Here is a 20,446-nt window from a genome sequence, read left to right on the forward strand (position 1 = left end):
TTGATTATTGAAGACAAATAAAATCTCCATCTCAGGGTCTCCAACTGTGACCTGAGCCATTTTCTGACTGTGAGCACAGACAGGGGCCACAGGTCTGTGAGGGCACAGGTGAGGGGTGTTCCCTCAACCTGCTTTTAATCAACAAAGGCTCTCATGGCTATTTTAGACTGGAAAGCTCTGGCCAACCCTAAAAAGCCAAGCCACTCTAAGTGCTCTAAAAGAGCATTGGTGAGGACTTGAGAGAAGGAAAAAACAAACCAGAGACAAAACAAAAATGCAGATGACACAGAAGGTACAAATAACACTTTCAAGCATTATTCAAGTCATTTAAAAACCAGAGTCCAATTAAAAACATTTTAGCGACTTTAAAAACAAATTAGCCTCAGATTTTTTAATTACACACCACTACTTCTCCTCAGCTTGAGCTGGCTTGGGTTATGAAAATCCATTTCACTTTCCATCTCATGCATTAGCACAAGATTGCAATGTTCACACTTGGAAAACATTTATCCGATTTATTTATATATTTAAGCATCACTCAGGAGAGCAAGCGCACCCACTTCTAAATAAAACCTTGCACTGCCTCAGCTCAGAGGTTCTGGTTCAAGCAGAAATTTCTAATCGAAGTGGCATGTTCGTGGCAGCATTCAGCAGGTACCACCTGCCCAGAGCCAGCTGCTGGCTGGGTCATCCTGGGACACAGTCCTGCCGCTCCACACACAGACTGTCCTTGTGTCTGTCCCTGCTCTGCCCTTTCCATACTCCCTACAACACCTGATGTGCTCTGATTCCAGCATTAATGAGTACCAGGACACGGCTCAGGAACCTTGGCCACAGCAACAACTTTACATCTGAACTTGGATGGCTCCTGCTGCTTCCCCAGCAGTGAACTGAGGAGGGGAAGGAGCAGGAGGGCAGGTACCTGTTAAAAAAAACTTGTTACTGCTGTGAGGGATAAGCATTAAACCCTGCTTCAGTGCCGTGTAATAACTGGCAGCTACACGCAGCTCACCACAGCCACTGCCACAAACCCACAAAATCCGCTATGGGTGCAAAGGGAGGGGCGGCCGCAGGGAGCCCCAGCAGGAACGCGCTCCAGAGGCGCCCACGGCCCTTGGGCACCACCGGCACCTCCTCCCGCCCCGGCAGGAGCTGCTCCAGCGCGATGCCATCCGTCCGTGCTGCCGAGCCCCGGGCAAGGAGCGCCGCCCGCCAGGTACGGAGCGGTGCCGGGCACGGAGCGGTGCCGGGCACGGAGCGGTGCCGGGCACGGAGCACGGCCGAGCGCCGCCCCGCAGCCGGGGAGCGCCGTGCGAGGAGAAGCGGCACCGGCCCGGCCGCGAGTGTGACCGAACACCTCCGCTCAGGTGCGGGGCTGGGCTCCTCACGTACACACGGCTCTGGCTGCCCCAGCCTGGCAATGTCACACAGGTGTGTACAGAACAACCACCCAAATTAACCCTTCCCAGGGCACAGGTGCTCTGGCACCTGGGAGTCAGCTCGGCTCATCCACGGGCACCTCAGATTACCTTTCTTACCTCCGATTTCCCTCCCTTCTCCGGTAAAGCTCCCACTTAAGGAAAAAGTCATAGAAAACGAGTGCTGCGGGGAACACAAGCGCCGGGAGCGGGAGCCGATGCCAGCCTCCTGCCGCCCACAAGTCCCGCGGGCGGCATCCCGGCTCCAGGTGCGCCCGGGGCAAAGAGCGCCGAGGTTCCCCGGAGCCGCACCGCCCGCAGCCCCGCCGGGGCACAGCCGCGTCCTCGGCGCCCCCCGGGCGGGCGCGCACGGCCGAGCCCGCTCCCCGCCGAGGCACCGGCACCGGGGGCGGCACCGGGGCCTGGAGCGGCACCGGGAGCGGCCGCGACCCCCGCCCGGGCCGCAGGGCGTTCCCCGCGCGATGCGACCCGCGGCCCCCCGGGGCCGGACCCCGGGGCTCTGCCCGCCGCACAGCCCGGGGCCTCCCCCGCCGCCGCCCTCACCTCCTTCTTCACGTTCCACAGCAGCTTGTCCTTCACGGCGTCCGCCGAGCAGCTCATGTTGGCGGGCCCGGGGCGCTCACAGCTCCCGACCCGGGCCCGCCGCCATCTTCACCGCGGCGTGACGTCAGCGGGCGGGGCGGGGGCGCGGCCCGGCCGCGGGGGGGCGCTGTGAGCGGGGAGAGAGCGGGGACGGGGGGACAGGAGGGGACAGCGGGGACAGAGGGACAAGGGGGACAAGGGGGACAAGGGGGACAAGGGGGACACGGAGCAGGCGGGACACGGAGCAGGCGGGACACGGATCCCCGCTCCGCTGCCGGCCCCGGTCTGGGAGCACCAACCCCAAATCCTCGGTGGGGATCGCATCGGCAACACGGAACTAAAGTTCCAGCGACCCACAGTACCAATAAAAAGTAATGATGTTGGAGAAAAATCACAGAAGACAAAATATAACACTTTATTAAAAATTAGTGTTCTGTTTCCTTTTAATGCACTGGTGAAACACTTTAATCAACAGATAATTGATTAATTACTGCATTAGCTAGGTACTTTTTCTGTAAAACTGACCCTTAAAAGTTAGACATGAAAATAAAACAAAGACTGAATCTCTAACAAAATAACTTGATCACAGAATGTCAATTTAAACAAGATCAGCAATCATATTTCTTATCCTCTGGATATAAAGTATCATAGAAATCCAAAAGAACCCTTTACTCTCAATAAACGAATTAAGTGTCAGCCACCCTGTGAGGTAGGGGAGGGAGGGTTCATGGGAGAAGGAGAAGTGACACACATGCAGCAAACAGAGCCTGTCCCCTGGGAGGGCAGGGCTGGAGCAGGACTCTGTCCCACAGCACGGGGGAAGGTGGCTGCGAGGTGGATGCCAAGGATTGTCACAGAACACAACCTCATTGTGCAGGCAGGGGCTGCTGGGCAGACCCATCCAGTTCAGGTCTATCCCCAGTACTGCCTGGAGAGAATTCTGTCCGAAAATGAAAAACCTCGAGAAGAACAAAATCAAACCAAGCCCACAGTAAACAATGCCCATTCAAATGCAGCTCTCAGTGACAGCATGGTCCCCCCAACACCCTCCCCGTCCATCACTTATTTTCTGTTTTAACCAACAAGCGCAAAAGATCAAAGTCACTGGAGTGGAACATTGCAGCAGGATAAATGTCTCCTGCTCCAAAAGCAGAATGTCAGGGTGGAGGTTAAGCAGTGCCTCTGTCTGGGCACTGAGCAGCAGCCGGAGCTGAGCCCCGCAGAGCTCTCCCCTGTGCCCCTGCTGCCCATTACCCCGAGGCAGGGCTCCCTCCCTCCCTCCCTGCAGAGGGCCCGAGGCGCTGGCAGGGCACGGGCACTGCGCTTGGGAACCACCCCGGAGCCCTGGGGCACAGGGCTGGGCACAGGGCTGGGCACGGCTGGCACACACTCACTCCCTCATTCAGGGCACTGCCTGCATGCACAGGGCTTGGACTCAATTCAGGATGAAGAGACAGTGAGCCCTGTAAGAATGACAGCTGATGCAGTTACAATTCACACCCTACAAGAGGGGCAAAAAGGCTCTTTTTTGTCCTAAAGGCTGCTCCAAATTCCTGTTAATGCACCCACTTGTAATGGTCTGCGTGGAAGCCAGTACAAGTCTCAATTTGCAGACAAACACATACAATTAGAAACCTCTATTGTCTTAATCTGTGCTTAATTTGAGCAGAGATCCTTGGAGAGCTCACTGCAAACCCACCAATGCTGCCTTTAGACTGCGCCACCCTGCTCCCTGCTGCTGCTTCTGCACTATCTTGGCAGTAAACTCATGTTCTAGAATGTCTAGAACATTCCTGCCACAATAATTAATAGCCTTCCATCACGTAAAGACTGATTAAGGTGAGAATACAAAGCATGTGTTCCATCTCAGCTCCAGTACTCGAAATGAGCAGAACCTGGTGGGGCAGAGACTGGAGCAGGGCATGATTTGGGGCAAGGCAGATTCGGTGACAGCCCGTGCTGGAGCAGCTCCAGACAAGCAGCACTCAGGAGAGCCTACAGTGAAATGGAAAGGGTATCTGCATGTATTTCAAACCTGAGCACAACTGCTGACAGTTCTTATTGAGATTCCACATTCCACAAACACCTAGAAGATCCCTCGCACTTGGTAGAAGATTCTCACAACCCAGATGGTTCTCAAAACTGTTTGCTTCCCAGGTTAATCAATCTAAATTCAAATCAGAAATTAATACTACTTGTTGGCTGTGGGAAATAGGGAAAGGAAAACTAAGCCAAAACATGGGCTTTCCTCTGCTTCTTACAGAGTAACAATTCACAAGTTGGGTCCATTTTGTTAATGAATCTGTGAGTACAGAAAGCCTCTGGAGCAGCACAGGGATCTGACATTCTCTTTCACACACTCCTTCCCACACCTGTCCTCCCCAGAAAAAATAAAAGCAAATATGACATTTTTCTGCTTATAACTTCATTTAAACACAGTTTTGCAAGGCTATCAGCATCACTTACTTACTCTGTTAACATTCACTATGATAGTAACAAGAAAAAATAATGTAAATCATTTGCCAAGAAACAGAAGTGCCACGTGTTTTTTTAAATGGCATCAGCCTTTGTTACAAGACAGAAAAAGCACAAGATACTAACTTGAAGCTATTAAATGCAGCACAAAGACCCCATCACTGCAGCTTCTGCTGGTGGCTTCTAATTAAATAGCATCAGTGGAGGGAAAAAATTTTTAAAATCCACATCACACTCTAGCAGAATTAGAGAGAAATATCACAAAAATCTTTGTTGAAACTAAACCTCAACAGCTGTATTTTCCCTGGCACAACAGAATAACCAGCTGGAAAACAAAAACTTACAGAAAGAAGTATAAAAGAGATTGCTAGGATTATTAGAAATTTCAAGAGGCCTTTCACAAGAAGGCAGGTGCATCCCTGTGCAATGCTGCTTCCTGAATGTGAGGAGAATGAAGTGAATCCTGCCACGTGTAGAGGCAAGAAAATCCTAAGTCTGTTAGTGTTTTCTTACTAACCCACAATATTTTAATTTTCAAAAACCTAAATGAGTGCAAATAATTTTTTGCTCCCTCCCCTGCTTCCATTACTCCCAAACCATCTAGATCTCAATTCTCCTTTGGAACTCCCTGCAATAATTTGGGATCATTTTGTTGGCAGGGTTTTGCAGTAATTTTCTTTATATCTTACAGGTGGATTTGGCACTGGTCAAAGCAGTTCAGGACTGACCATTGTGGAATCTGGAGTTTCGTGACCAGGAATGATATGGGAACACAAAGGCAGCTGTGGAATATATCCAAAGTATCCCTGGCTCCAGTGGGCAGCCAGCAGGAATTACCATGACAGTGGCAAAACTGCTACCCACAGCTCAAACATACAAGCAAATGTTTAAAAGTACAACAATGGCTTTTCATACTGAACTTGAAACTGTTTCCAGAAAATTTCCAAATTTTCAGAGCAGACTTGACCCCCACCTCCTGAAGTGCCCTGTAAATCAGCACCCAGCCAAGCACACAGAATAAAAGTGATTATTTCAGTTTAAAATCCAGTATAAGCCAACTTTCTGCTATGCCCAAAGCCTCTCACAGTTCCATGCTAGAACAATATTTTCACAGCTGTTTTTCTTCTTCAACTTCTACCCTCTAGAAGGGATTCAGGACACAGAACTTGAACTCACATGTTCTAGCCTTAGAAAACACTGTTTAGCCTGTACTTCTCCAGCCACTGCAATTTCTTCCCCGCTGCTTGAGAAATTTAACATCAAATAGCACTTTTAGGCCACAGGAGGAATGTAAAACCAATTCCCCAGATTGCCCTTGTTTATATAAACAGGAATTCACAGTGACAAGCTTCAACCAGGGCAACAGTGCCACAATCTGCTCAGGTTTGCTGACTTCAGGTTTCTTCCCTCACCATACCCATTTCTCCTCTCCCAGGACAAGTCATTACCTACACATTTACATCTTCAGAGAGTTCCACTTTTCACATGGAGAGGCTGATGACTTGATTCTCACCACTTTGGAAGAGCTCGCCTAGGAATCAATGAGTTTTAAGGACACTATCCTGGAACACAAACCTTTGCAGGTGCTCTGGGGACAGGGGTGGGAGAGCACAGGTGCAGCTGACTGGCCAGCCAAACGTTTCTGCTGGGGGTCATCCCATGTAGGGTCTGCCAAGAGCAGCCACATTCAAGTTCTCTCTTCAGTATCTTGATTTAATAACTGCAAGTTCCATGGTACAAGGCCCTGGAAGGGGAGCTGTCTGGAAAGAGCTTTTCAAACTGCCCAGCCTGACTCAGGAAGAGCAGTGCTGCTCACGGCAAGGGGGAAACTGGCAAATCGTTAGCTAGGAAAGAGCAACCACAAACCGAGAACCAGCGTTCCACACCCCCCTCCCAGCAGGAGGAGGGGCCAGCCTGCAGGCACGGCACAAGGTGCACAACTCACGCCTCAGTTCTGCAAGGCCTTGGCCTTCAGTGCTGCTCTGCGCACACAAATCCCCGCTGCCTTTCCAGGGCTGAGGAGCCCCGTCAAGATGGCTGTCCAGGGATCCCCCTCCTGCCCAGGGACAGGAGGGGAGCTGCAGCTGCTGCAGGCCAGCCCAGCTAGTGGCCGAGCTGGCGGTCGTCGTAGGTGCTGTACCTCTTGACGTGGATGCGGCGCACGCGCTCGCGCAGCTCCAGCCCCTCCTCATCCTCGCTGTGCGAGGCCTGGCTGCGGCTGCGGCTCGTGGCCTCCAGCAGGGAGTTGTCCGGGACTCGGGGTGTCTCGTACAGCAGGACATTCAGGGTCTCCTCATAGATCCGTGCCTCGGGGAACTCAACCTGCAAAACACAGCATGTGTCCTGTTCCTCAGCCATGCAGGGTAACAACTGCAACGCACACCCACACGGGAGCCACAAACCCACACATCATAAAGAGCAAAAAATTTGTGCTGGAGGGTCGCTCCCACCAGGTCACCTCCCTCGCCTTATCTTTTAGATTGCTCTAGAAGGGAATACAGTATCTCTGATTCTTAACATTGGACCCTGGTAACCTCAGCTGCACCACTGCAAATTCAAAGCTAACTCCCGAAGTGAGAGAAGCTCAGCAGGCTCCTGAAGCTAATCAGGACCGTTTGTAACCCGCAGCACGGGCGGGTGAAGCTCCATTACCTTGGTTTGCTTCTTCTCGGTGGCGTAGACGATGGAGGTGCAGCACACCTCGGCCAGCTTGCGGCCCTGCCCGTAGAAGGACCAGCAGCAGATCTCGTCCCCGATCACGTCCTTGATGAACAGCACTCTGCCGTTGAACCGCAGCGACAGCTTGTCAAACAGCTCGATGTTCTTCAGCAAGTTGTCATCAGAGTTACTGAAACACAGCAACAAAAGCAGGAACAGGGCTTTTCAAGCAGCCATCTCTGCCTGTTCCGCCAGCTTTCAGCACTGATCCAACTGCAGAATACAAATAAGTAGTGACTCACTGCCGCATGCTGCCAAGAAAAGAGGGGTAATAGCCCATTTCAGATACAAATACACTGCTCTGACCCCACGAGCAAACACACCAGCCTTTAGAGGTCAACTTACACAATTAATAAGGACAGCACAATGTCCCAAACCATTACATGAACTATCCATGCTCGAGATGATCAACCCCCACGTCACTGAAGTTCTCTGGCTTGATGACAGCAGAAGTCCAGAGTCACTGTGTGCAGGAAGGCCATGTGCTCTGCATGCTGCACAGCACAGACACACTGCCAGAATGAATACATTATTTAAAAAAAAAAAAAGTTTTATGGTCAGACATGCAATGTAAGGCCCTACTTACTTTTCAAACCAAGATAGTTGTCAAAACCCAAAGCAAATCAAAAGAAGTGAAGTTAGATCATTCATCATCATCTTCCACTCCCACAGTCAAAAAGCAACTTTTTCACTAAAGTGAGGGGAAAAAAGAAGGGACATACCTGGTGTAGGAGTATTTATTGTTGCTTCTATTATACAGCAGTTTAACAACAGGCTGTTGGGAGTGAGAGAAAAGAAGAAAAGGTAAGTTCTGTGTTTCAATACATTTAGAATAAATCCACAGTTGAAAAGAGCAGTTACTTTCATTGATGACTCTATCAGTCTCTCCTCTTCTTTCGGAGAGGTGATAATAGGGATGCTGCAGACAGGTTCATACAAGTCTTTCTTGTCCTGTTTTAATGAAAGAAGAAAGAGAGGAAATAAGAAAGAAACGCTAAAGCTGATGTTGCTGCTGCTGCCTCTTTCAGCCCCTCCAGCCATGTTCCCAAACGCTGTGATGCACAGGAAAAGAGCTGGGTTGCTACAGTAACCACCCAGCTTACCTTGATCTGCAACCCAGAATCACAGCACAGATTCCCCATCCCCGGAAGGCAGCAGTAATTGAAATATTGGGATGCAGGTGGATGTCCTCAGCTATAGCCAGGACAAGGTCTAGTCATACTTGGTTTAAGTGGGTTTAATATTACATCCTTTCTTGAAGAAAAGGATTGAAGGAGTCTGCAGTAGTTTTAATCAACTCAAACCACTGCACAGACGAGCATCAGCCACTGTGGACTGAGCACGTGGCAGAACAGGATGTCACCAACACGAGCCAGCCCTCAGGGACACAGAGCACAACCCAAGTGTGGGCAGGCCAGGCCGTGTCCCCAGATCCCTCACCACCTGTCTACTAACTCATATTTTAAAATTGCCTTGCACACCTCAGACTTGGTGCCATCTCTAAGGCCATGAGATAATCTCTTAAGTTGTCTTAAGTAAATTTTATAAGCAAAACACCCATGAAACACTTCACAGGATACTTCTGTTCCTACCTGCAGGGCTGCCTGGCACATGTCCACTAAGCCCTGGATGAGATAGTATTTGGCTTCTGCCATCAAGGCTTTGATCTCCTGCCTGTGTTTTGGAAGTGCAATCGTGTCATCTCTGAGATAGTTTAAAATTGTTCCAAAGTGCTTCCCACAACGGTCTATAAGGATCCAGCCTGAAAAAGAGCCAACACATTTCAGTCACCTCAACACAAGAGGCAAGGAAAAGCTCTCTGGAGAGGTTAAACAACACTGAGGTTTCCTGACACCGCTCAGGACGCTTCTCCCATTTCACCCAGTGGAAGTCGCTACTGCCTTGGAGCAAACTGAAGCTGCTTCCAGAACAGAACCTGACAGTGGAGCCCCTTGAATGTTGCCCAGATGTTCCCACTGCTTTCCAGCACCCCAAAAGCAAAGCCCCAAGCTAAAAACACTCAGCTTCCAGCACAATGCACTGAGATTGCTGCAGGAACCCAACTGCAGGGCTACACTGTGATGCTGGGCAGTCAGAAACCTCTGAGAGCCAGGGAAGGACTAGAAGAGAGAGTTCACTATTGACTGCAACAAGTAGATATGGATAATTTCTGTGGCCTAATAAGGAGTATTTGGCAATTCTCCAAACACATCTGCTGCTGCTGTTTGGAGTTAAAAAGAGAGAGAAATGTTCCGAAGATGCTAAAAGGCAGATCGGCCCAGAAAACCCAGTGTGGGGGAAAAGCTGTTCTAGTCCCCAAAGAGGAGCAAAGAATAGGACAGACAGATCAGAAGGAAGCACAGAGGGGATGAAGGAGAGGAAACAGTAGCAAATGGACAAATTCTTGCAATTTTACAAAATCCCTGAAGTCACATTCCCTAAGGAAACAGGATGTCTGATTGCTGCCAAACAATAGCAGTGTAGGATGCACGCACACACAATACCCTTCCCCATAATGTGGAAGGCAGGAAAAAAGTGTTATTTTGGAATCTAGGCAGAGAAAACAACCTAGGAAAGTAAGCTAAACCCCTGCTGGACTCTCCAGCTGGAGCTATCAGAACATGACTCTCATTTTCCATCCAGGCTGAGGCTCTTACACAAAATTGCGTGTTCTGCCCTTTATAATGTATCAGGGATTTAAAATATCCTGTGTCCAGCTGGAGGTGACACACTGCCTGACTGATCCCTAAATGCTGCCATGGCACCATGAGCCACAACTGAAACATGCTGCTCAGGAAAAGGGAAAAAAAAAAAAAGATTTTTCAACAAAGCAAGGCAGGCTATTCTGAGCCTCAAAGCTGAAAACTGCACGTCCCTCCTTACGTGCGTGGTTTGAATGATGCCACTGCTTGATGTGACAGAAATGACAACCCACAGACTGTCTGTTCAGTCTTTACACCAACACCAACCTGCTCACCAGCGCGAGGGCAGGAAAGAGCACCAGTCCTTCCCCAGTTCTTTTGAGTACCAAAACCAGGTACTTCTATAAAGCCAAAGGATTGCTAGCACCAACGGGACTTGGCTGCCTAATGCTCCCAGTTATTTTTGGCATATATCATTCTCTACATCCTTAACGGAGTAAAACCACCAGCAAACTCCTGCTGTTTTACAAAACCGCTAGCAATGAAAGCCACACCCTTACCTTCCTTGTCGGTGAGCACCTCCATCCTGCCGCTGAACATGGCCTTGAGCATGGTGTCGTGCCTGGTGAGCACCTGCACCGTGGTGTAGTACAGGGAGCCCCCGACGTTGAGCCGCACGTACTTGTTGCCCAGGCTGCCGCCCTTGAGCGCGCCGGCCTTGGGCTTGTGTCCGGCGGCCGGGCACAGGGCGCTGCCCAGGCACGTGTCCCCCGACATGGCCTTCTGCAGGTAGATGACCACCCTGCAGCGCGTGGGCCGGGCCGGCCCCGCCGTGGTGCCGCCCTCACGCCTCAGCCCGCCAGGACGGCGGGGCAGGGGCCGGCATCACCCAGGGCTCGGCACGGCCAGGGGCCAGCACGGCCAGGGGCCAGGGGTCAGCACAACGAGGGGTCAGCAGTTATCACGGCGAGGGGTCAGCACACGGAGCGTGGTCAGCACGGAGCCCCACGGCCACTCCACACACAGACAGGGATGTCACTCTGCGGAAGAGACACTTCCTAAGGACACAGCTACGCACATCCTGACAAAACACGATTCAGCCATTTTTCAGACAATTGATGCTGCCTGTGCTGTGTCACACTTCTGAGGCACGTGAAACTCTCCCGACTTCCTGTTGTTGTATCTCCAGCCAGCACTGCAAACACCGCACGGCAGGAGGGCCCCGCTCACACGCTGCTGGAATTCAGCTCCCCCCCGGCCTCCCAACAGAGCCCAGCTGAAATGCCCTGAAGAGCTTCCTGCCCCTGCTTCAGCTGGGGTGCGTGTGCGTCCCCCCGAGCGGGGTTAATGTTGGTTTGACTTTGAACTGGAGACACAAATGTCTCTTCAAATGCCTCAACACTGAAAAGATGGATCACAAGGTTCTATTTTCTGCTAACTCCTTTCATTCTAAACTCTCTTGCGTCCATCCTGGAGCCCCGACCAGTGAACGTAGCTCTAATTTGAAAAGAAAATAAACACGACTCCCCACCACGTACACCACTGTTTGCCACTGATGTCCTGCCTTGCTTTAAACCCTCAAAATCCCCTTTTTAGAACAGTGGCATGTTTATAACAGCAGCCAGACCGAACCCGTGAGGAGACAGGAATCCAGCCTGTCCGACCGAGCTCCTCAGAAAGGTTCGCGATCAGTTCCGTCCCCCCAGGCAGTTTCTCACTGCTTTGACCATGAACGAAGCTAAACACGAGAGAAGAAGCTAAACCCCCTGCCCCGCCAGCGCAGCTTCTGCAGGTGGCCACGGAGGAGCTGTGAGGCCTCTGTAAACAGCCAGAGATCTCTAATTACCCCTTTTTGACACGACCGAAAGCTCCCCACATCCCTTCCCGTCCCTTCCTGCCCCGCGTGGGAGGCAGGACGGGCTGCGGAACAATGGCCCCGCAACGGGACCCGCCCCGGCCCAGCACGGCCGGGAAAGGAGCGACCCCAACGGCCCGGGGGGAGCCGGGGAACCCGCGGGTACCGGTGCACAACGGGAGCCGGCCCCGCGCGGGTCACCCCGAGCGGCCCGCGGGCCCTGCCCGGCCCTGCCGCGGGCCCGCTCCGCCCGAGCCCCCCGGGACAGGCTCCGTCCGCCCCGGCCGCCCGCGGGGGAAGCGAACAGAGGCGGCCCAGCCCCGCTCACGGCCCCGCGCACCGCCCGGCCTCTCTCACTCACCCGCCGCCACCGCCGCCCCTCAACCCCGGCCCGCCCCGGGAGCCGCCGGCCCGGAAGAGTTTCCCCGGCTCCCGGCGGGCGCAGCGCTGGCGGAGGCGGGGCCGGGCCGGGCGGTGCCGGAGGAGCCCGAGCCCGGCAGTGCCGGCTGAGGCTCCGCTCCGCTCAGTTTGGTTTGGTTCGGTTCGGCTCGGCTCGGTTCGGTTCGGCTCGGCTCGCTGCCCAGGCCATGGCGCAGGCGGCGCTGGGCGCGGCGGGGCTGCACTTTGACGAGCTGAACAAGCTGCGGGTGCTGGAGCCCGAGGTGGCGGCGCAGACGGCGCAGCTCCGCGAGCAGTGCCGGGCCTTCGTGGACAGTGAGTGCCGCGCCGGGCCGGGCCGGGCCCCTCAGGCCTTCTCTCGCCCCTTTCATCTGATCCCGCCCGAGTCCTAAAACCTTCCTGTTTACTGTAAACCCTAAACGTACAGCTGCGTCTAAAAACTGTACGGCAAAGCAGGAGTGTTCGATCTCTTTAGGGAAGTTGTGAATATCACTTGACAATTTTTTCCTTTACAGAAACAGCAGAATTTCAGAACATAGTGGGCAGCTTGATTGAGCTCGTTGACCAACTGGCCAAAGCTGTAGAAAGTGAGAAGATGAAGGTACTGTGCAGTAAATTCCTCGCTTCTCGTGTGCACTGTCCTGTGGGGCCTCTCTGTCCCTCCCTCCCTTTACAGCAGAAGCAACGATTCTCTGTCAGTATTCTGCTGGCATTCCTCTGGGATTAACTGGGCCTTTTAAATTGATATCAATGATAATATTAATCAATAGTAATGAATTAATGAAACTTATGACAGTGTCATATTGCTCACACGTGAACCAGTCCCGCTCTCCCTGCTTGTCTATATTTCTGCACAGAAACAGAACATGTGCTTTTTGATCACTCCGTCTCGGTAGAATTTGTCCTGCAGAGGCAGGAGAGGCCTCTGGTAGCCTGAGCTTGTCTGGCTGTAGGGCCAGTGCCCAGTTTGTGTATCCAGAGGAGTCGCTGACTTTGTTCCTCGAGTTTGGGGAACACCAAACTGCCACCCACCCCTCAGGAGCACAGCACCACCCTCTGTCATTGCTGGCATGGCCGAAATGCCTCACAGTCCACCTGCTGGGAGGGAAAGGGGCTGAAGGAGTTAACCAAAACCCCTCCACACATCCCTGCCCTGTCCTGCCAGGCCATCGGGGCACGGAACCTGCTGAAGTCGATTGCAAAGCAGAGAGAGGCTCAGGAGCAGCAGCTCCAGGCTTTGATAGCAGAGAAGAAGATGCAGCTGGAAAGGTGAGTTTTGTGTTCAGTGCAGGCTGGGAAGGCTCAGGGTGGACACAGGGCTGTCTGCCTGTGCTGTGGGACCCTGGGCTGCTTCAGACAGCCCCACCTGCATCAAAGGCGTCCTGGCCAGAGCACATGGGAACAATGCCACAGGCCTGGAGTCACCTTCAGGCCCTGCCGTGACCCAGGGAAGGTTCATCCCTGAGGACTTCAGGGCTGAACAGAGGCAGCACGGGCAGGGGCAGTGCAGAACCCTGACAGCTGCATCGCCTCGAGGCTGGCTGATAAAGAGCTGTGTGTGTGACTCAGGCACCTGCTGCTGGCAGGTGACTCACACAGGCAGCCCAGCTCCCCTCCCAGCTCCCAGGGCTGCCCTGACCCCCTCACACGGGCTGCTGGACCCTCTGGTTTGTCTCACAGGTACCGGATCGAGTACGAGACCCTCTGCAAAATCGAAGCGGACCAGAACGAATTCATCGACCAGTTCATCTTCCAGAAATAGAGGATTTTAAGATAAAAACCAGCTCACATGGAAACTTGACCATTCCAGAATCTTGAGAATTTCAGAAATATGCAATTTCCACTGTGCAGGAATGCAGATGGTTTGTGCAATGGAGGGGCTGTACCTCGGCTTGAGTGTACCATGGCAATAAGAAGGGCTGACAGCTCACAGCTGCACAGACTGTTCTGGCCTTTGATTTTATACCAGTTTTGTACAGTCAGTAGTTCTAATTCAAATTCCAGTTGAATTAATGCTACTGGTGCTTTGTTGTGTCGCTTTTTGAAGTCTACAGCTCTTTCATAGAAATCAGAAAATAAATTATTGTTCTCAGACTGTCTGGCTGTACCAGAATTAGTTGCTCCTCCTCTGTTATTTTTCAATGTAAAGGTTTACACACAAGCAGCAGTATTGGATCTATATCTGTCTATGTTACTTTTTCTATAGAATTATTAAAAACAGACAGATGTATGATTTCCAGAATGGACCAATTACAGACACAAAAAAGCAGAAACTACATGAGAATTTAGAACTTTGAACTGTTCCTGAGGAATGTCCATTCAGGCCTGTCACGAGAGCTGAATCCTTTTATGGGCATTATTAGGATGGAACAACAGACTGATGAGGGAAACCATTGTGAGTGTCAGTGACACCAGGAGTGCACAAACCAAGTGTGAGCTCAAGCCTCGTGTTGGAAGTGCAAACAGATGCATTTTGTGTATGCCTGCAGCACTTCGGTATGGAAATGCTGCCCTTTCCAAAGCCTGGGGAAGGCTTCACCTTCACACAGTGAATAAAACGTGCCAGTAGTGCCTGGGCAGCTTCACAGGGCCCAACACCTCACCAGGCTCCAGATGAAAACCAACCCCAACCACAGAACTTCTACCTGTAGTTGTAACTTACACATGGATTTACTCTGTGAACTCTCCACCATCTCATGGTCACTGCAGGTTCCTTCAGCCATTCCCTGAAGAAGACTGAATGCAGTTTAATGCGTTTAGTTATTTATTTCCATACCTGAAGTGATTTTAGGGAAGAAAGAAATTTCCAACTCCTTGGTTACAATTCCTGAAGTACTTCACAATCCTCTGGGCAGTACTCCTGGTTGTCAAGGGTAACTTTAAGCATTCATGAATCCAGATTTTGGCACATTTATCATTGATCAGACATTTATAATTAATCAAAATGAAGCAGAGCAAAGGCAGTGGAAATTTTAAAGGAAGGGGCAAGGAAGTTAAGAATCATGATATGATTTGGAATGCTTCAAAAGAACAGCTTTGCAAATCTGTGTGTAATGGGTTGGGAATTCTTCAGAATGTGTGGTTGGAAGACAGATTTCCTACTTGAGTGGTTTCCAAACAGTCATTTTGGGAAAAGGGACCTTGATAGAACAGTATCAGCTGCAGGGTGTGAGTGTGTGTGTGTGTGTCCCCTCACAGAGTTACACATCAAAGCGTTAAAAGACCATTTTCCTGGGAGAGAGGCCTTGCACAGACCTGACCCCAGGCTGGCCCAGGCCCCTGCCAGAGCTGTGTGTGGTCGAAGCAGGGCTGTGCACTCCACCCAATTCCATTTTTCCTTGCAGCAGCCAGTGCAGCCGACACGAGGGAGACGTTTGTCCCAGAGGACTCCGCCAGCGCAGGGTCGGAACCAGGTGCAGCCCAGGTGTGGTGTGTACGGCCCCCAGAGCCAGCTACTTCCTTTTCCTCTTCTCCACGTGTTTGTAGTGGGGGTTGCAGAGCATGGTGAACAGGAGCAGCAGGGGGATCAGCAGGTAGGGCAGGTAGATGGAGAGCAGCGCCAGGCGCTCGCGCAGCGTCTGCGGCCCCGCGTGCTCCGCCTTGGAGAAGTCGTGGAACAGGATGTGGGCCAGGATGGCAAACAGAGTGGTGGCCACGTGGGTGGAGTAGATAATGGCAGGAGTCCTGATCCATCTGCAGCCACCTGTACAGAAGCAAAAAGGAAAGAATATTTAAGTATTTTGAAACACCCAGAATTCCGAGTGACAGAACACTGACTGCTGCCTCTCTGCCAGGGTAGGCCATTGCTCACATGGAATAGGGAGCAGAAAAAACCCTCAGTATTAGTAGGAACCAGGGAAATTTCTCTCCCCTGATGGCAATTTAGAACAAAGGGGTGATCCTGAAAGATCTAAAGAAACAAAATGAGTATACAGGCTTGACCCAGACCTTTAGCTGGCCTGGAAATTACCCAGATGTCAAATGCTGATGGTGGTTACACAAATGGCTGCACCTCACAAGGACCTGTAGTTACAAGGTTTTGTTCCTGACAAACTTTATTCTGTGCTGCTTTCTCAGGTAGAACACTCATGTGGGCCCTGGCAGCCCAGCCCTCTGCAGTACCTCCCTCAAACCCCCTAATCATGATACAGAAACATTCTCTGCTGCACAGCAGTCCTGCAGAAATGCCCCCAGGACATGCCCTCGATCACCTTTCAGGAAGGCGTAGGCAGCGATGGGGAAGAAGGGCAGCTGGAGAAAGGCTTCGCAGTAGATGAACGCCTTGAACCACTCTGGGGGCTGCAGCATCAGGGGGTCCCTGAAGGAAGCTGCATACTGCTGCAACAGGTCTGTCAGCTGAAAAAGCCCAAAACGACAGTCAGTCACTGAGCATCCACCAGAGCAGGGCAGAGCTTGTGGTTCTCTATGGGATGAAGCCAGCAGGCTGTGAGCCCCTGGTCCTGAGCAGGGCTGCTGCAGGGGAACAGCTCAGCACCAGGATTTGGACTCAGGCAGTTGCAATTAGTTTCTGACAGAAATGTAAACTCCAGCATGGCTTTACGCTGGACTTTGAACAGAGAGATATGCATTGAGATCTGCTGGTTAACTATTAATTGGAAATGGTTCCTATACTGGTGTAATCCTACTGGCAGTTCCGATGGCAAAAACCAAATCACCAGTTGTAAAACTCAAGCAGGAGGTGACACCCTGATGATGAGGGCTGAACTAATTATCTGCCATCCAACCGTTATTTCAATTGATTTTATGATATTGTCTTCTATGATTTTGTTCAAAACCCAGCAAGCCAGAGATTTTTACGAATAAATTAGTAAATTTGGCATGCCTGCTCCTGCAGCAGCAACAATTCCCTGTTGCATTTTTGGCAGGAATTCGAGGAAAGCCCGGGATCGGAGAATGCCCGGGCCCGCAGGAGCCACGTCCGGGGCACGTGGCGCGGGCCCCGCGCTGCCGCAGCCTCCGGGCGCCGGTGCCGAGCGCGACAGCGAGGGGACAGCGGGGCCATGGCCACGGAGAGGATGTCCTTGGGCAGCGGTGGAACAGCCACAGCCCGCTCTGGGCGCAGGAACATCCCCACCGCCCGTTCCGGGCGAGCAGTGACCCGCACCAGTTCCCCGGGGCCTCATCCCCGCCACAGCTCTCGGCAGCAGCACCGGCCACAGCCGCGGGACGCGCGGGCCAGGCATCCCGCTCCCGTTCCCATTCCCTCTCCCGTTCCCATTCCCGCTCCCGCTCCCCTTCCCGCTCCTCCCCAATGAATGACCCGGCTGTGACTCATCCCGTGGCACCAGCACCGTTTCTCTCCCAGACGCTCCTTCACACGCTCGCTGCAGTTTCTCTCCCCCTCTCCCCCCCCGATGTCTCCACACACGAGATTCGGCGCAGGCCGCCCCCGGCCCCATCAAACCGGCGGGTGCCCCTCACGCATCGGCGGAACGAGCCCCGGCCCGACCCCCGGCCCCACTCACGGCCCGCGGCGCGATCCCGGCGGGCAGCAGCGGCTGCAGGTCGATGAGCGCCGTGATCGGGATGTGCGAGATGAAATAGAGGGCGAAGAGCCGCTCCCGCCACCGCGGAGCCGCCGCCATCGCCGCGCTGGCCCCGCCCCCCGCGCAGGCCCCGCCCCGCCGCGCCCGGCGGCGGCCACGTCCCGCGGCACCGCCCCGCCCCCTGCCACACCCTGTTCTGGTCCCGCCCAGCGGCCACACCCTGCCCTGGTCACGCCCCGTTCGCCGTTCTTTCCCGGTTCTTTCCCCGTTCCCCGCTCTTTCCCCGTTCTTTTCCCCCTTTCCCCGGGGCGCCGGCAGCCGCGCCCCCGCCAGCCCGGCTCTTGTGCCCCCTGGTCCCGGACCTCGGCCCCGCCGTTCCTCCCCCGCACGCGTGGACGCGGAGCTCCAGAGCCCAGGGGTGCCCGTGTCCCGTGACAGCCCGGCCCGAGCGCAGGGCTCCGGTTCCGCCGGGCCCGGTCTCAGCCACGGCTGCAGGAGCCGCCCGGAGCCGCGAGCGGAGCCGGGAGCGGCACGTCCCGCCCGGGTTCATCCCACAGCAGAGCGGGACGGGACACAGCGGGCAGGGAAGAATGACACCACCGCCGCATTTTCAAATGTCACATTTAATGTTTTCACCACTGTACTCCAAATCTACATTTTACAAAGTGACCAGCAAGTGTGCCACATTAACTGACCAACCTCTGAGATTTTACCTTTCATACCAGTGTCTTCTGGGGCTCGATAATTAAACACGTTTCTCATTCAAGTGAATTGAAATGCTTCAGTTGGTTTTATTCTTAGGAGCCTCATAAAAAACAAAGATATTGCACCATCTTTGTTCAGTTATTCAATGTTCGTCTCTTTCACAGCAAATAATTACTTCATTGAAGTTAAAACTTCCAAACATAACTTACTAATAGTCTCCAATTCCAGCTCAGATCACTCTTGTTGAAAATACTCTGCTAAATACAGATAACTTACAATAACTTTAACAGTTAATTGTCCATAACAAACACCATGGTTTCTCTCCAGACCAAGGCTCAAATTTTAAGACCACCTTTTAGTATTCCTTTGTACAGGTGAAAAACAGTCTTCAATTTTCTAGTCTTGTTTTAAATACAAAAGTTGGAAGGGACATTCAAGTTTCAAGTCTCCACACTAAACTTAAAAAAAAAAAAAATCATGTGGAGGTAAACAAACCAAGTTGTATACTCCAGGAGGTAGAGGCCTTCAATTTGTGTTCATATATACATATGCACAGAATTCAGTGTTCCAACAGAAAAAGAATTAGCCAAAAAGTAATAAAAGTTATTTACTACTGTGACATTTCAAGACTTCCACAGCTCTGCCTAAAGACACGAACACAATTAACAGAATTCCCTATGTGCTTTTTTTTGTCCTTTTCTTTTTTTTTCTCTCAACTGTCCAGTGCAGGAAAAAGTTCTCACAAAATTTCACAGACCTAAAATGTGCAAGCTAGTTTCTCTCTATACAGCAATGATGTCAGGGATCTCTGAAATTAGCCCATAAATGGAATTATTTACACACATAGAAGATGCATGCTGGGGGGTTTTATGTAAGAAAGAGCAGAAAAACTTCTAATAAAAATAGATTAAATATATATATATATTTATACTGGGTAAGGAAACAGAAGTTTAGTCTCTCCTAGTCACAAACTCATTCTCTCTACTCACAACATTTGATTTTAGAACAGCACACATCACCATCACAGCTCTAGTGAGAAGCTATTTATAGGGTTGGGCATCAGGGGCCGTGGCCACTTCCCATGGCCACGGCCACCCACAGGGACTTCATGATTGGTCGCAGTCAAGTTTTCTGTATTCCTTAGTTTTAGAAAACCCAAAATCTTCAGGAATGGCTCAATATCAAAATGTATGTCTATCTGTTTGTACAATCTCACTTCAATAAAAAAAAAAAGGAAAAAAAATGGAAAAAAAAAAGAAAAAACCTCCCCGAATTTGGTTCAATTCTGTTTGTTCTGAGCTGAGCCATCACAGCTGCACTAGAATTCATAAAACACGTGCAACTCTGGGTAAAATATTTTCTTCTAAAAGCACAACCACTTTACAAGATTAAAAGTCTAGTACATTTCTAAGTATTATTCATATTGTACAAGTAGTGGTTGTTAATTTAAAACTTCATTAGTAAAATTACAGTACAAGCATGATTAACCTCCAGAATTGCAAATCCCAGGCTCCAGTGGAAAGCTACATTACATCTTCAGTAGTACGGGGCGCTCGGGTCACTCCCACACCAGCGGCGACGGCGGCATCTCGGAGGGCTGGGCGACCGTGGAGCTGCACAGACAGACAGACACAGACACAGGGACACTGCTCAGTGCTCAGTGCAGGGACAGGGACAGAGCTCACTGCTCAGGGGGACCAAAGCCTCCGGGACCAAACCCCAAACCCAACCTGAGCCCGGGGGGATCAAACACCCCAGTACCAAACGCCAAACCCAACCCGAGCCTGACAACGGCCACCAGCACAAGAGCCAATATTCCTTTATCTGTGCATTTTCACCCCTCAGTCCCTCCTTGCAATGCCTTCACCCTGCAGCTCCACAAGCCAAATTCAACTCGCCAACCTTCACAATTCCAGTTTCAGTCTGACTTCTGTTCTTTTGCACAAAATGTTACTTGAAAGGTTTTCATGCTTTACTTAAAATTCTAGAAGAACTCACAAATACAGTTCACAAGGGTTTTATCTATGGGCCCTTGCTATCTCAGGAACTGAAAACCTAAAGCATTCTGGATGTGTGACTTCTGTACTACTAATAAATGGGAATTAATATCAGATGTGATTACAT

At 51.6% G+C, this 20,446-nt stretch overlaps 5 protein-coding genes across 15 annotated transcripts in view; 1 reads left to right on the forward strand and 4 right to left on the reverse strand.

Annotated features, from left to right (window-relative positions):
• The window catches only part of SGSM2 (small G protein signaling modulator 2), a 36,254-nt gene extending 34,114 nt beyond the window's left edge, over positions 1-2,140 (reverse strand). For 7 of the 8 annotated variants that reach the window (XM_074557116.1, XM_074557111.1, XM_074557115.1 and 4 more), the window contains exon 1: positions 1,983-2,140. In XM_074557116.1, the coding sequence (XP_074413217.1) occupies positions 1,983-2,039 (57 nt within the window). In that variant the 5' untranslated portion in view covers positions 2,040-2,140. The remainder of the gene's footprint in view (positions 1-1,982) is intronic. The other variant, XM_074557117.1, reaches the window with a different exon arrangement.
• A 272-nt stretch (positions 2,141-2,412) lies between these two features.
• On the reverse strand, positions 2,413-12,187 carry TNFAIP1 (TNF alpha induced protein 1). The gene is made up of 7 exons (XM_074557098.1): positions 12,073-12,187; positions 10,417-10,896; positions 8,807-8,976; positions 8,076-8,165; positions 7,937-7,989; positions 7,149-7,344; positions 2,413-6,818 (listed from the first exon to the last, which is right to left on the reverse strand). Exons 2-7 carry the CDS (start codon positions 10,631-10,633, stop codon positions 6,600-6,602), a joined length of 945 nt encoding a protein of 314 aa, XP_074413199.1. The 5' UTR covers positions 10,634-10,896; positions 12,073-12,187; the 3' UTR covers positions 2,413-6,599.
• A 78-nt stretch (positions 12,188-12,265) lies between these two features.
• IFT20 (intraflagellar transport 20) lies at positions 12,266-14,223 on the forward strand. Its single transcript, XM_074557099.1, has 4 exons — positions 12,266-12,425; positions 12,626-12,711; positions 13,276-13,379; positions 13,791-14,223. The coding sequence occupies exons 1-4, from the start codon at positions 12,299-12,301 to the stop codon at positions 13,870-13,872; spliced, it is 399 nt and encodes a 132-aa protein (XP_074413200.1). The 5' UTR covers positions 12,266-12,298; the 3' UTR covers positions 13,873-14,223.
• Positions 14,224-15,020: 797 nt separating this feature from the next.
• Positions 15,021-17,731, reverse strand: TMEM97 (transmembrane protein 97). Its single transcript, XM_005491960.4, has 3 exons — positions 17,597-17,731; positions 16,322-16,466; positions 15,021-15,813 (listed from the first exon to the last, which is right to left on the reverse strand). Exons 1-3 carry the CDS (start codon positions 17,714-17,716, stop codon positions 15,563-15,565), a joined length of 516 nt encoding a protein of 171 aa, XP_005492017.1. The 5' UTR covers positions 17,717-17,731; the 3' UTR covers positions 15,021-15,562.
• Positions 17,732-18,222: 491 nt separating this feature from the next.
• Positions 18,223-20,446, reverse strand: part of NLK (nemo like kinase) — a 38,002-nt gene continuing 35,778 nt past the window's right edge. For all 4 annotated transcript variants that reach the window (XM_026796405.2, XM_005491962.4, XM_005491961.4 and 1 more), the window contains one exon: positions 18,223-19,935. In XM_026796405.2, coding sequence (XP_026652206.1) covers positions 19,881-19,935 — 55 coding nt within the window. In that variant the 3' untranslated portion in view covers positions 18,223-19,880. The remainder of the gene's footprint in view (positions 19,936-20,446) is intronic.

This window comes from Zonotrichia albicollis, chromosome 22 (assembly GCF_047830755.1).
Source record: "Zonotrichia albicollis isolate bZonAlb1 chromosome 22, bZonAlb1.hap1, whole genome shotgun sequence".
Classification (NCBI taxonomy): domain Eukaryota; kingdom Metazoa; phylum Chordata; class Aves; order Passeriformes; family Passerellidae; genus Zonotrichia; species Zonotrichia albicollis.

Excerpts from the sequence above, each read along its gene's own strand:
- IFT20 (XM_074557099.1), top strand. The coding sequence starts at position 12,299 with ATGGCGCAGGCGGCGCTGGGCGCGGCGGGGCTGCACTTTGACGAGCTG. Across the intron at positions 12,712-13,275 it reads TAGAAAGTGAGAAGATGAAG|GCCATCGGGGCACGGAACCT; the intron begins GTACTGTGCAGT and ends CTGTCCTGCCAG. Across the intron at positions 13,380-13,790 it reads AAGAAGATGCAGCTGGAAAG|GTACCGGATCGAGTACGAGA; the intron begins GTGAGTTTTGTG and ends TTTGTCTCACAG.
- TNFAIP1 (XM_074557098.1), bottom strand. The coding sequence starts at position 10,633 with ATGTCGGGGGACACGTGCCTGGGCAGCGCCCTGTGCCCGGCCGCCGGA. Across the intron at positions 8,166-8,806 it reads TGTGCCAGGCAGCCCTGCAG|GACAAGAAAGACTTGTATGA; the intron begins GTAGGAACAGAA and ends TCATTAAAACAG. Across the intron at positions 7,345-7,936 it reads AATAAATACTCCTACACCAG|TAACTCTGATGACAACTTGC; the intron begins GTATGTCCCTTC and ends GCTGTGTTTCAG.
- TMEM97 (XM_005491960.4), bottom strand. The coding sequence starts at position 17,716 with ATGGCGGCGGCTCCGCGGTGGCGGGAGCGGCTCTTCGCCCTCTATTTC. Across the intron at positions 16,467-17,596 it reads CCGGGATCGCGCCGCGGGCC|CTGACAGACCTGTTGCAGCA; the intron begins GTGAGTGGGGCC and ends GGGCTTTTTCAG. Across the intron at positions 15,814-16,321 it reads TGCCTACGCCTTCCTGAAAG|GTGGCTGCAGATGGATCAGG; the intron begins GTGATCGAGGGC and ends GCTTCTGTACAG.